This window comes from Muntiacus reevesi, chromosome 2 (genome assembly GCF_963930625.1).
Source record: "Muntiacus reevesi chromosome 2, mMunRee1.1, whole genome shotgun sequence".
Lineage (NCBI taxonomy): Eukaryota > Metazoa > Chordata > Mammalia > Artiodactyla > Cervidae > Muntiacus > Muntiacus reevesi.
In genome coordinates, this window is record NC_089250.1 from 206,044,953 (window position 1) to 206,057,099 (window position 12,147).

At 47.4% G+C, this 12,147-nt stretch overlaps 1 protein-coding gene and 1 pseudogene across 1 annotated transcript; both read right to left on the reverse strand.

Moving 5' to 3' along the window:
• NUPR2 (nuclear protein 2, transcriptional regulator) lies at positions 1-886 on the reverse strand. The gene is made up of 2 exons (XM_065920371.1): positions 552-886; positions 1-208 (listed from the first exon to the last, which is right to left on the reverse strand). Exon 1 carries the CDS (start codon positions 852-854, stop codon positions 558-560), a length of 297 nt encoding a protein of 98 aa, XP_065776443.1. The 5' UTR covers positions 855-886; the 3' UTR covers positions 1-208; positions 552-557.
• Positions 887-9,907: 9,021 nt separating this feature from the next.
• LOC136158556 (elongin-B pseudogene) lies at positions 9,908-10,264 on the reverse strand (annotated as a pseudogene).
• Positions 10,265-12,147: the final 1,883 nt, after the last annotated feature.

Here is a 12,147-nt window from a genome sequence, read left to right on the forward strand (position 1 = left end):
TTGCTGCTCTCTTTTAATGAAAAACCCTAAACCCTAAGCAGGCATACCCACTTGGATATTACTTAACAATCAGTAAGGAAGACACTGAAGCAGTAAACTTAAGCGATGTTGAAAAGAAGTTCTGCTGACCAACATGGACTGTTCCCCTTAGGACCACAATTACAGGTGGAGTCAGAGAAAATACTTAGGTCCTTTGGGTATGGGTATCCTGTAGAAAACCAGACAAAAAACAAAATTCAATTACTCTCTTTAGTCCGTGCATTAACACTGCAATTAAATCCCTTCCTTGTATTTTTAGGAAGATGTTTTCTGCGTTTCCTAGCCCCGTCTACCCAACTACAAATTTCCTAAATATAATTTTACACTATTCCAACCGCAGCCGGGAGAGAAGCGGGGAGTTCAGGGGGCCCACCCAGCTAATGACTTGGCTACGCAGGGAAGCCTCAGAAGGGGGCGACTGTGCCGGGTCGAGTCGCAGGGGACGGATCGGAGCGCCGCCTGGGCGATCGCGCGGGTCCCCGGGGCTCGGGCCCCTGGCTGCCCGCACGCACCGGCGCTCAGGTGAGACGGTTGCGCGGCCGGGGCTGCAGCTGGCGCTGGCGACGCTTGCGCTGGCTGTTCAGAAGCTTCTGCGCGATCTTGCGCTCGTGGCCGCCGGGCACCAGCCAGTTGGTACGCAGTTCTCGCTCGCGCCGAGTCCGGCCCTTAATGCGACCGGCCCCGCAGGCTGGGAAGTCGCGCAGGTAGTAGTAATCCGGGCAGTCATAGAACTCCTCCTCGGAGCCCACCGGCGGCCCCACGTCGGGTGGCGGGGGCTGGGCTCGAGGTTGGACAGTGGGAACCGCCCGGTCCATCGCGCCGGGTCGCCCGCTCGGGCGGGCGCGCGCGTTTCTGGAGGGCCACGCCTCGCGCTTCGATTGGCTTCGCCAGAGGCGGGTGGAGCCTAGGGCTGACGTCACAGAGCTGGGATACTCTCCGGCGTGAGGCCTCTGCGCTGCTTACAGTCCGGGGAACCAAGGCATTTTTCTCCATCCAGTTCTGTGCACCCCCGGTGGGAGAGGGGTATTTGGCAAATCCGATCGAAGATTCGTTTATGTCGGTCAAAAGGGGGAAACTAGCCAATTATCAGTAGTGTGGGGGCTGTGCATTCCTCGGGGTGAGCAACAGAGCATTTTGTCAGGTTATTTGACGACATGAGTTAAGTGCGCAGTAATGATGGTGATTTAATCGCTAAACCGTGTTGGACTCTTGCGACCCCATGGACTGTAGCCTCCCAGGCTTCTCTGTCCATGGGATTTTCCAGGCAAGAATACTGGAATGGGTTGCCATTTCCTTCTCCAGGGGATCTTCCCAGTCGAACCCGGGTCTCCTGCATTGAAGGCAGATTCTTTACCAACTGAGGTACAAGGGAAGCTTTGCGCAGTAATGATGCAAATGAAAAATAGGGTTCTGAAATAATATCTCTGGTATCCCAGAAATGTATTTTTTTCAAAAAATTGATTCGTTCATTTGTCTGCACCGGGTCTTAGTTACAGCACATGGCTCTTCGACCTTCGTTGCCGGCATGTGGAATCTGTAGTTGTCATGTGGGATCTAATCCCCTGACCTGGATGAACCGTTCCGTTACATTGGGAGCGCCAAGTCTTAGTGACTGGATCAGCAGGGAAGTCCCCCCGTAATGTATTCTTAAAACACACCTAGATGAAAGGGAAATGCATCAGAATGCTAAAAAGTATTCCTGGCTGCTAGGGACATACATTAGTTCTTTTTCCTTTGCATGGTCCATGTGTTTGATAAGGAGTAGAAAATAAGTATTAAGCGAGCAATTAAGGGAAAGTTACCTTGCCTGGTGCAAGGCCAGGAACCGCGCGGCAGTTTCGGATTATCCGCGGGTGCCCAAGTACCGTGGTCAGGGAACGCTGGTGTGATAGCTTAATGCTCTGGCAGTTCGGGGGTGAGGGCCGAGAGTCGGGGAGCTGCCGCGCGCGCCCCGCGGGCATTGGGGGTAAGGATGCTCGCGGAGAGCAGCAGAGGCGAGAGGAATCAGGTCGGGTGTTCTGCGCTGAGAAAAGGCCAGGCTTACTTCCTCGCAGGAGGCTGCTGGACGGCGGAGCAGGAGTCATTAACATCCAGCGGCACCCGAGGCTCTGCGCGACTCCCAGGTCTAATTGCCTAATTACTGCCTCCCTGAACACTGCTCTCAGGGTATTATTGCCAAGAATGCCTTTGTTTGCTTTTGCTTTAACTAGTGCAGATAATTCTCTTCCCACAAATATTGCAGCCATCCCTCTCCAGGGACTTTTCTTTTTAATAGATGGAAAATAATTCTCTACTTAAAAAAATAAAAAGGCTTCAGATATTTGATCTTGCTGAGTTTCTGTCTGTGACCAAGTTGCCAATTTGAGTTTTTTTCCTGCTCTCTAAAGTCGTGTCCCTGGTGGGGCGTGGCCTACATACCGAGCTCTGAGGGCGATTTTGGTAGTTCCTTAAATGAGCAAGTCCCAGGAGAGTGTTTTTAATAAAACACCCCGGGGATTTTCTCTTCCACCCACGTATCTTACACCTGCTGCTGGGAAAGAAAGAAGCTAATGTTTATCCCTATACCACTGTCCCACACATTATCTCTTTTTTTAAAAAAAGAAATCTCTTTAGAATTTTTTATGAAAATATTCAGACATTCTCAAAAGTGAAAATAGAACAAAGAACTCTCATAGCCAGGGATTCAACACTTACCAAGATTCAGTCTGGTTTGCTTTATCCCTTTCTGTTTTGCTCTGCTACAGATCTTAAGTTATTTTACTCCTGTGCATCTCAGTGGTTGTGGTTTAGTCACTAAGTTGTGTCAGACTTTTGCAACCACACGGACTGTAGCCTGCCAGGCTCCTGTGTCCATGGGATTTCCCAGGCAAGAATACTGAAGTGGGCTACCATTTCCTTCTCTAGGGAATCTTCTCGACCCAGGAATCCAACCCATGTCTCCTGCTTGGCAGGCAGATTCTTTACCACTGAGCCACCTAGGAAGCATGCATCTCAATACACAGCTCTAAAAAACTCGACCTATTTCCTACATAATTTTGATGTCTAAGCAACAATAGCAACATACAACTTGGAATACATAAAAAAATCTACAGATGAAATTTGCTTGTTATGGTCTTTAAGTCACTTCTTATATAGGGCGGGCCCCTGCCCTTTTCCTTGACTTGTTGCAAAAACTGGGTCAGCTGTCCTGTAAATGCCCCACTTTGTGGATTTATCTGCTTCCTTGTCATGTCATTTAACTTGTTCCTCTCTCTCACATATCTTGAAAATCGAGGTTCATTCTAGAGGTGGGTTTATGCACAGATTCACTTTCCTAGGAGGTGATGTGTTTTGGCATCACACCAGGAGACCCACAATAGCTCATTGCCCCAATTTTAGTGATCAGTGGGCTCAGGTGGTGACAGCCTATCCCTGCAATTGTATAGTTCAACATTAATAGTTTCAATCTAATAGTTTCAACCATGGTTCATTTTTTTTGTTTGCTGTTGTGTTCATTTGTTATTATTTCATTAGGTGCTGTGAGATGGCAATTTTTTAATTCAATAATTTCTTCTACATTTATTAGCTAGAATTCTTTCCCTCATGAATATACCTTAATATACATTTTTTCTTCCAGTTTTATTGATATAGTTAGTGTAGAGCACTGTATAAGGTTTACAGCATTATCATTTGACTTACAAAATGGCAACCCGCTCCAGTATTCTTGCCTGGAGAATCCCATGGACAGAGGAATCTGCTGGGCTACAGTCCATGGGGTTGCAAAGAGTCAACACCAAGTGACTAACACTTTCACACTATCATGAAATGATGACCACAAGTAAGTTTAGTAAACATCTGTATCATCTCTTATAGGCACAGAATTAAAGACATAGAAAAACATTTTTTGTCCTTGTGGTGAGAACTCTTAGGATTTGTTCTCTTTTGTATATAATACACAACAGTGTTAATTATGTTAATCATATTGTATGTTACATCCCTAGAACTTATTTGTCTTATAGCTGGAAGTTTGTATCTTTTGACTACCTTTGTCCATACCCCCACCCATACCACTCTCCCACACATTACCACTAGACCTGTCCTACCAGAAATGCTACAATGATTCCTTCAGGTTGACATGAAAGGATGCTAGACAGTAACTTGTAGTCATATGAAAACATAAAAATTCCTATTAAAGGGCAGGACTTCTCTGGTGGTCCAGTGGTTAAGACTCTGCACTCCCAATGCAAGGGGCCAGTGTACAATCCCTGGTCAGGAAACTTGATCCTGCATGCCGCAAATAAGTCCTGGTGCAAACAAATAAAAATAAATACTTTTTAAAAAAGAATACTATCAGGAGTTGTGAAAAAGCAACTTACAGAATGGAGGAAAATATTTGCAAATCATATATCTGATAAGGGGTTAATATCTACAATATATGAAAAACAACAAGAACCAAAAAACAACACTGGTTAAAAATGGGCAACAGACTTGAATATACTTTTTTTCTTCAGAACCTTCCTTGCCGTGTTGATTTCTAGATGGAGTCTGTGCCAGGTTCCAATTTACTGCCTCTTGACTCCAAATTCACCCTTTATTGCTTGCTGTGCAAAAATTGAGGTGGACCACTTGAGTATTTTTTTCTATACCAGCTTGGCACAATGTTAATTTTTGTCAACTCTGGAGAGTAATTGCAGGAGGAAGGGGTTTCCCTTCTCCTTTTGTGAGGTAGTCAGTCAGACATGAGCTGGTCCCTGCCCCATCCTGGACAGGGTCATCTTTCTCTCTGCCTTCCCTACCCCTACCCCACACTGGTGATCAAAACACACCTCGAGATCTTCCCTTTTTGTGATCAAGTTTTCAGCCTTATCAGGACCAAACAAGATAAAACCTGCCAGCACAGGTGTACCAAGACCTAAAAGAGGACTCAAAGTAGCCCGGGGTTCATTATTTGTGTATTTCCATAGTAAATTAACATTTGAATTTTGCCCCACCCACTCTGCCCACTTGCGTTCCACTTGAGTGCTTGTGGGTAAGTGCCTGTGCACTAGGAGGAAAGTTATACAACCTAAACCTGCCAATCAACTTAGTCAAATAACACAGGACAGAGAGACGGACTTGCCACCACTCTGAAAAACCAACCCGACCCTGTTGCAGGCGGCTTCTTGTTTCCAGGCAGCCTGCTCTCCTTCATTTTCTCTCTCTGTTTGGAGTGTACGTCTGCTTTGCTTAATACGACTCTTGCTATTTACAACTGCTCTCTGTCCCTTGATTGAATTCTTCTTTCCTTTGGGGATAAGAACCAAGGAAACTGCCGTTTTGGTGGTAACAGTTCTAGCGTACTCTTGTAGCAGGCTCCTGCAGTGTGTGTGGGTTCCTTAGTGCTCAACTCTTGCAGTGCAGATGGCTTCTCCAGCACCATGGTCCCAACTCTCGTAGTGCCTCCAGAGCCCCATTCCTGCCATGACAGGGGCCAACCCCACCCAGCAGCCCTAGCTTCCCCCAATTCTCCCCACCGTGGGTGGCTTTGTCTCAGGAGGCCTCCATTGAATGACTTTTCTTGACACTAGATGGGAGGTTTGTTTTTTGCTTGTTTCTTTTACTTATATTTTGGCTGTGCTGGGTTTTCATTGCAGCACTCAGGCTTTCTCTAGTTGCTGCAAGCAGGGGCTACTCTTCATTGCATTGCATGGGCTTCTCCTTTCAGTGGCTTCTCTTGTTGTCGAGCGTGAACTCTAGGCATGCAGATTTAAGTAGTTGTGGTACACGGGCTTAGTTGCCACAAGGCATGTGGGATCTTCCTGGACTGGAGATGCAACCCTTGTTCCCTGCATTGCAAGGTGGATTCTTAACCACTAGACCACCAGGGAAGCCCTAGATGGTAGGTTCTTGACACATTCTGGAGGGCAATTTCCAGCAACTACCATTGTTACCGAAAGTTCAGCTTCTCTGTACACCAGTGCCAAAGAGAATCTCAGTTTTGGGTGAAGTAGACAAGGAGAGCTTTATTACTTTGCCAGGCAAAGGGCTTCTGCCTTGAAAAACTATGTGTCCTGTCATGCGAGTGTATGCTCCTCGGTTCTTTGTCTCATCACAACAAAGATTTGGAGTGACGGACATTAAAGCCCCTCGGTGGGTCACAGCTCTCGGAGGACAGACCGTGTTATAGCTCTTAAATAAATCACTGTTACAGCTCAGTGTTACAGCTCTATTTATTTATAGATGATAGCAGGAAAATCCATCTTCGAGGTGTGAGGGCACTTCAATCCAAAGACAGAGAAGAGCGCCCCATCGTGTGGGGGAGGAAGGGAGAGAGAAAGAGAGAGCGAGCTTTGGCTCCTCTTTTTATATGTTTCTCTGTCCCTGGGCCTGTCTTATGTAAATTGGGCCAGCCAGGAGTGTTGTTTGTTTTACCTAAGGTTTTCACTCTGGTCCTCGGACCTTCCTTTGTTCTATTTTTGCGGGCTTTCCCTTCCAGGTCTTTTAGCCACCGTCATTTTGGACTCTTTTTCCCTATTCTAACTACCTAACATTCCCCCCTCAAGAGATGGGAGGCCCAATTCTTTGGGAATAGGGGCGTTGAGGTCTCTCTGGCTACGTCCTGCTGAACTGGGATGGCGAGGGGCATTGGGCCTCCCCCTCTTGCTAGTCTCAGGCCTCAGAGTCCTTATAGCGGTGTCCATCTAAGGGTGACTGATGTTTTCTGTGGTTGGCTGTAGTTTTATCTTTGTTGAACTGGCGCTGCATGTCATAGCTTGACCTGGGCAGAGACAAGACAGGTTAGACAATTGACAGTACATGGAACAATAATTAGCAGCATCAGTATGACATAACAAGGACTAGTAGGGGCATTAGCCACTTTTAAATTTACATCGCCAGGATGGTTCAAGTCTCTCTTTGTTTAGAGATCAGAAGAACTATCTGTCTGTTCTGGAGTATTATTTCTGCCAAGCTGTGTTGGCTCTTTAGAGCTGTCTTGAGAAATCTTATCCCCAGGGGCCAGATTTTGGGGTTGTTTATTAGAAGGGCACTCATTTGTAGTTCTGACTAGGTATCTGAGATCTCCCAGGGGCTCACAGGTGTATTGAGTGTCCTCTTTTGTTTTCTTCCATGCTTGACTCATGACTAGTGAATCTAGGAGTCATATCCTGGCACTTTGACTGCTGTGGGAGTAGAAAGTATTACAGGGTAGGAGCCCTTCCATGTGGGCTGGAGTTGAGCCTTTGGGGACCCATCTTTCCAGACTTTAATTAGGACTTGAGTCCCTGGAGCTTATAATGGTGACTCCTTAGAGTCTTTTGGGTCCTGGTTCATACCCCACAAGCATATATCCTGTTGGAATTGCCCAAAGGCCATGGTATAAGACTGGAGGGTCTGAACCTCTGGATCTAGGAAGAGGTCATTGACATAAACAAAAGGTCTTCTATCATGATTGCAATAACTGCAAGATTTCAAAGGCAGGGGGGCCAGCCTCGGGTGGTTGGATCAAGTCTCTTGGATAAGTAAGCTACAGGCTGGGGCTCAGATCCCAACCTTTGAGTTAACAGTCCCAAGGCTATTCCCTCTCTTTCATGGACATAAAGTTGGAATGCTTTATTTGGATCTGGCAACCTCAAGGCAGGTGCCTGAGTTAAGGCCTGTTTTAGTGTAGCCTCTGCCTTCTTTTGAGGGGTTCCCCACATCAGTGGGATTGAATCATCTCGTCCCTTTAAGCTTTCATATAAGGGCTGGGCAATTAGACCATAGTTGGGTATCCAGATTCTACAGTACCCAGTTAGCCCCAGGAAAGCTCGCAATTGTTTTTGAGTTGTGGGGGAGGGCAACTGGAGGAGTCCTTGTACCCGATCAGAGGACAGCCTCCTGGACCCATGTGTAATCTGAACGCCCAGGTAAGTGACCTTTGTCTCGACCATCTGTGCCTTAGCACGGGAGACTTTATATCCCCTTTCTGCCAAAAAGTTTAGAACCTGAATTGCATGTTGTTGAGCATTTTTCTTATCTGGAGAGCAGATTAGTAGGTCATCTACATATTGTAATATTTTCCCGTTAGGTCCCAGGTCCAGATCTAGGAGATCCCGGCTAAGGGCCTGTCCAAACAGGTAGGGGCTATCTCTGAACCCCTGAGGTAATCCTGTCCAAGTCATCTCCTGGAGCCTCCCATTCAAAGGCAAAAGGATATTGGGATTCTTTAGCCAGTGGTATGCAAAAAAATGCATCTTTGAGATCCAAGACTGTAAACCACTTGGCACTGGGTGGGATTTCTCCCAAGATTACATAGGGATTGGGTACTGTGGGATGGAGGGGGACTACAGCTTCATTTATGATCTGGAGTTCTTGAACCATTCGCCAGGTTCCATCCTTTTTCTTTACTGAAAGGATTGGGGTGTTACATGGCGAACTGGTGGAGACCAATAGCCCACAAGCAAGGAATTTATTTATTAAAGGCTGTAGTCCCTCCCGAGCCTCTCTTTTGGGAGGATATTGTTTCCGGTTAGGAAACCGAGTGGGATCTCGGAGGACAGTGATGACCGGTTCAGCTTGGTGGGCTCGTCCAGGAATCCCCTGGTCCCACACCTGGGGTTAATTTTGTCCTCCCATAGTCTTTGCTCTCTCTCTGTTGGAGGTGTAATGGGTTCCTCAGTAGTAACCAGAAGCTGTAGGGCCCTAGGGGCTGAAAAGCTTCCCATCACAAGGGTGGTCCCCAGTTTAGTGAGTATGTCTCTTCCCATTAAGGGAGCAGGACACTCAGAGACCACCAGGAAATGGTGGGAAAATATCTGTCCATCCCAGCAACAAAGAAGTGCTTGGGTGAATCTTCTAGTGGTTGCTTTTCCTGTAGCACCCAAAATGGTACAGGTTTGGGAGGGGAAGGCTCCGGAGTAGATCAAGACAGAGTAGGTAGCCCCTGTGTCAACCAAGAAATTCTCGGACCTACCTGCCACATCCAGTTGCACCCTTGGCTCCAGCCCCGTGATGGTTATCTGTGACAGGCGGGCTGGCTGGAGCGGGCCGCTTCAGTCCCCTTGAACCATCGTGAGGGAAGGCTTGGCGCTTGACCTTGAGGCTCTTGGGTCCCGAGGGCAGAGTGCCGCCCAATGTCCCAGTTGATGGCATTTGTGGCAAGCTATTCTAGGAGACTTGTCACTTAGGACACTCTTTAGCCCAATGCCCCGCCTGTCTACAGATTAGGTGTTTGCCTCGTGCCATCCAAGGGCTCGGGGTGTGCCCTAGGGCTTCCCTGGAGGGCGGCCAGCATCTGGGCATGCCTTGTCTCCTTCCTGCTCTCCCTCTCCTGGGCCTTGGCGTCCTTCTCCTGTTCTGTTATAAAAGGTATTGGTGGCTGTCTGGATCATCTCATTTAGAGAGGCAACAGAGTCCTGCTGCTGTAGCTGTTGTAACTTAATTCTGATATCTGATGCACATTGGGACAGGAATTTGTCTTTTAAAATCACCTGTCCTTCGTAAGAGTCTAAGTCCAAATTGGTAAACTTTTGGAGGGCCTCTTTTAGCCTCTCCAGAAAGACACTGGGGTTCTCATTGGGCTCCTGAGTTATTGCTGAGACCCGGGCATAGCTGATTACTTTTTGCTGGGCTGCTTTCAGTCCTGCTTTTATACAGATTAGAAAATGATCTCTTTCCCAGATGTGTTCAGGGTCATTATAATTCCAGTTAGGATCGGAGGAGTGTTGTTTGTTTTACCTGAGGTTCTCATTCCGGTCCTCGGACCTTCCTTTTTTCTATTTTCGTGGGCTTTCCCTTCCAGGTCTTTTAGCCACCGCCATTTTGGACTCTTTTTCCCTATTCTAACTACCTAACAGTCCCAACCCAGGAAAAAATCTTAAGACACCCACCCCTCTTTTAGTGGGGGAGTGGGACAGGTGAGGTGGGAGTCCTACCTCGCAGCTTGTGCATTGGCTCTGCTTCCCGAGTCCCATGGCCTCATTACACCTGGCAGCTCGGGTGGGCTGGAGAAGGGCTCGATGCACACGTCTTCAAACGCCTCATCTTCTCTGAGGGCTAGCCCCACAGTCACTGGGGCCTGAGGCAGTGCCGTTTGGCTGGTGAAACCACACTCGCCCAGTGTCTTGCTGTCGTCCAGAAGCTGGTCCTCCTTGTACAGCTGCTGCTCATCTGGCGGCCGCTTGAGGATACCCTGAATGACGCGCTTCAACTCGAACACGGTGCTCGACTCCTTGGCCTCAGTGAAGATGGTGGTCTTGCCGCGCCGGACCATGACGAACACTTCCATTGCAGCTGCCTTTCCCCCTTGACTGCCAATCCAGGAGAACTGAATGAAGGGTTTTATAACAGGGACTCAAAGGTGGGTCTCTGACTAGATTAGGGCGTGTGCAGGGCTCGCACTACTTTTTCTCAGGTGATCTCATCTTGATGAGCTGCTCTGATCTCTTTAATCAAGTGGTTTCTTGATGGCTCCTCCCTTGATTAGCAACTCCCTTGATTCTGCCCTTTGGAACTCAGGGAAGGTCATTGAGGCTGGAGTCTCACAAGAAATGTTGCAGCATGCAGCTTAGTTAGGTAGGAGCAGAGAAATGGAGCCAGGGGCCAAGTAACAGAAAAGTCATGCATCTTGTAAACAGCGGGAGTTCATGGGCAGATAAGGAAAGCGGGCACCTTCAGACTGGCAGGAAATTGGGTGATAAGGGACTGAGTAGGCGACCAGGAAAGGTGAGGAAAGTCAGGAATCCCCTGCATCCAAATGTAACCTTTTGCTCATTATGTTGTCATTATAAGATTAGCCTGACAGATAAAAATAGTCATCAGGCGTATATACCATGGCACGTCTACTCTAAGCTAAATAGGGACAAAATCCCTTCTTTTCTCAGTAAAATGGAGCTGGGATGAAAAAATCAGGAAGGTCAATGCCCAAACTCCTTATTCCCCAGGGAATATTCAGCCCCTTCATTCTTACCCTCCTCAAAACCAACTTGCCAAAGAAACCCAGATTGGCAGCTCCTCACCTGCCAGATCACTCTCCCTTTGAGAATGTATCCTTGCTTAAATAAACTTTTGCTTTGCTTTCTAGACAAGTCTAGAAATGTTGCCCAAGTTGTCTGTGGGAAGATGGAAAAGCTAACTTTAATCTGCTCAGAATAACAAAGAAGAATCATTTACTCGTTTAAAGAATGGACTTTGGGACTTCCTTAGTGGTCCAGTGGCTAAGACTCCAAGCACCCAATGCAGGGGCCCCTGGTCAGGGAACTAGATCCCACATGCCACAACTAAAGAACCTGCACACTGCAACGAAGACCAGGCATAGCCAAATACATAAATAAATATTAAAGAGTTGTGGCTTAGCGGTTAGGAATCTGGCTGCAGTCCGGGAGACCTGGGTTCAATCCCTGGATTGGGAAGATCCCCTGGAGAAGGGAAAGGCTACCCACTTCAGTATTCTGGCCTGGAGAATTCCATGGACTGTACAATCCATATGGTTGCAAAGAGACACAACTGAGTGACATTCACTCACTCACTCACTCACTTTCTTAACCTCTGTGCTTCATTTCTGAATTCTTTTGAGATGAAGAAAGAACCTGGAATTCACTGACAACAGAAATGGGACAGAAGGGCCTCTGTGCCCGGGAGACCCACAGGGCCACACTCGGTTTCACCATTGGTGCAGTGCTAAGTGAGTTCTATGCCATCCAATCACCCATGGCTGCGTAAGTCTCCAACAAGCTGGATCTCAGCTCTGGTGCTCCCCCTCAGCTTAGGAAGGTGGTGGATATACCTTATATATGCAGATCCTATATTCTTTAGAGCTCGCTTTATTTTTTGGCTAGTAGCCAATCTCTCTTTACTGAAATCCCCTGTTATAGTTGATAATTCTGTATATTAAAATTTAGCTGTTCCAACTGCTGTGTGGCTTCCATCTCCTAATTTGACCCTGAGTGATACAGGGTCCCTGACCAACATAACAAGGATGAAAGACACCCAGCCTCTCACCGTTATACAGTGTGGTGTGCTAAACCATAGTGGGGCAGAGTGTGAGAACAGTGGGTAAGAAGGTGCCTGCAGGGTCCATGAAGATGAAGAGGGGATCAGGGCAAGTTCATCATCATTAATACCTCCTCTTGTCTTTCTTCCCACATCACTAAATCTCTGAGTGGCATCAGT

Coding starts and splice junctions, on each gene's coding strand:
- NUPR2 (XM_065920371.1), bottom strand. CDS start 854: ATGGACCGGGCGGTTCCCACTGTCCAACCTCGAGCCCAGCCCCCGCCA.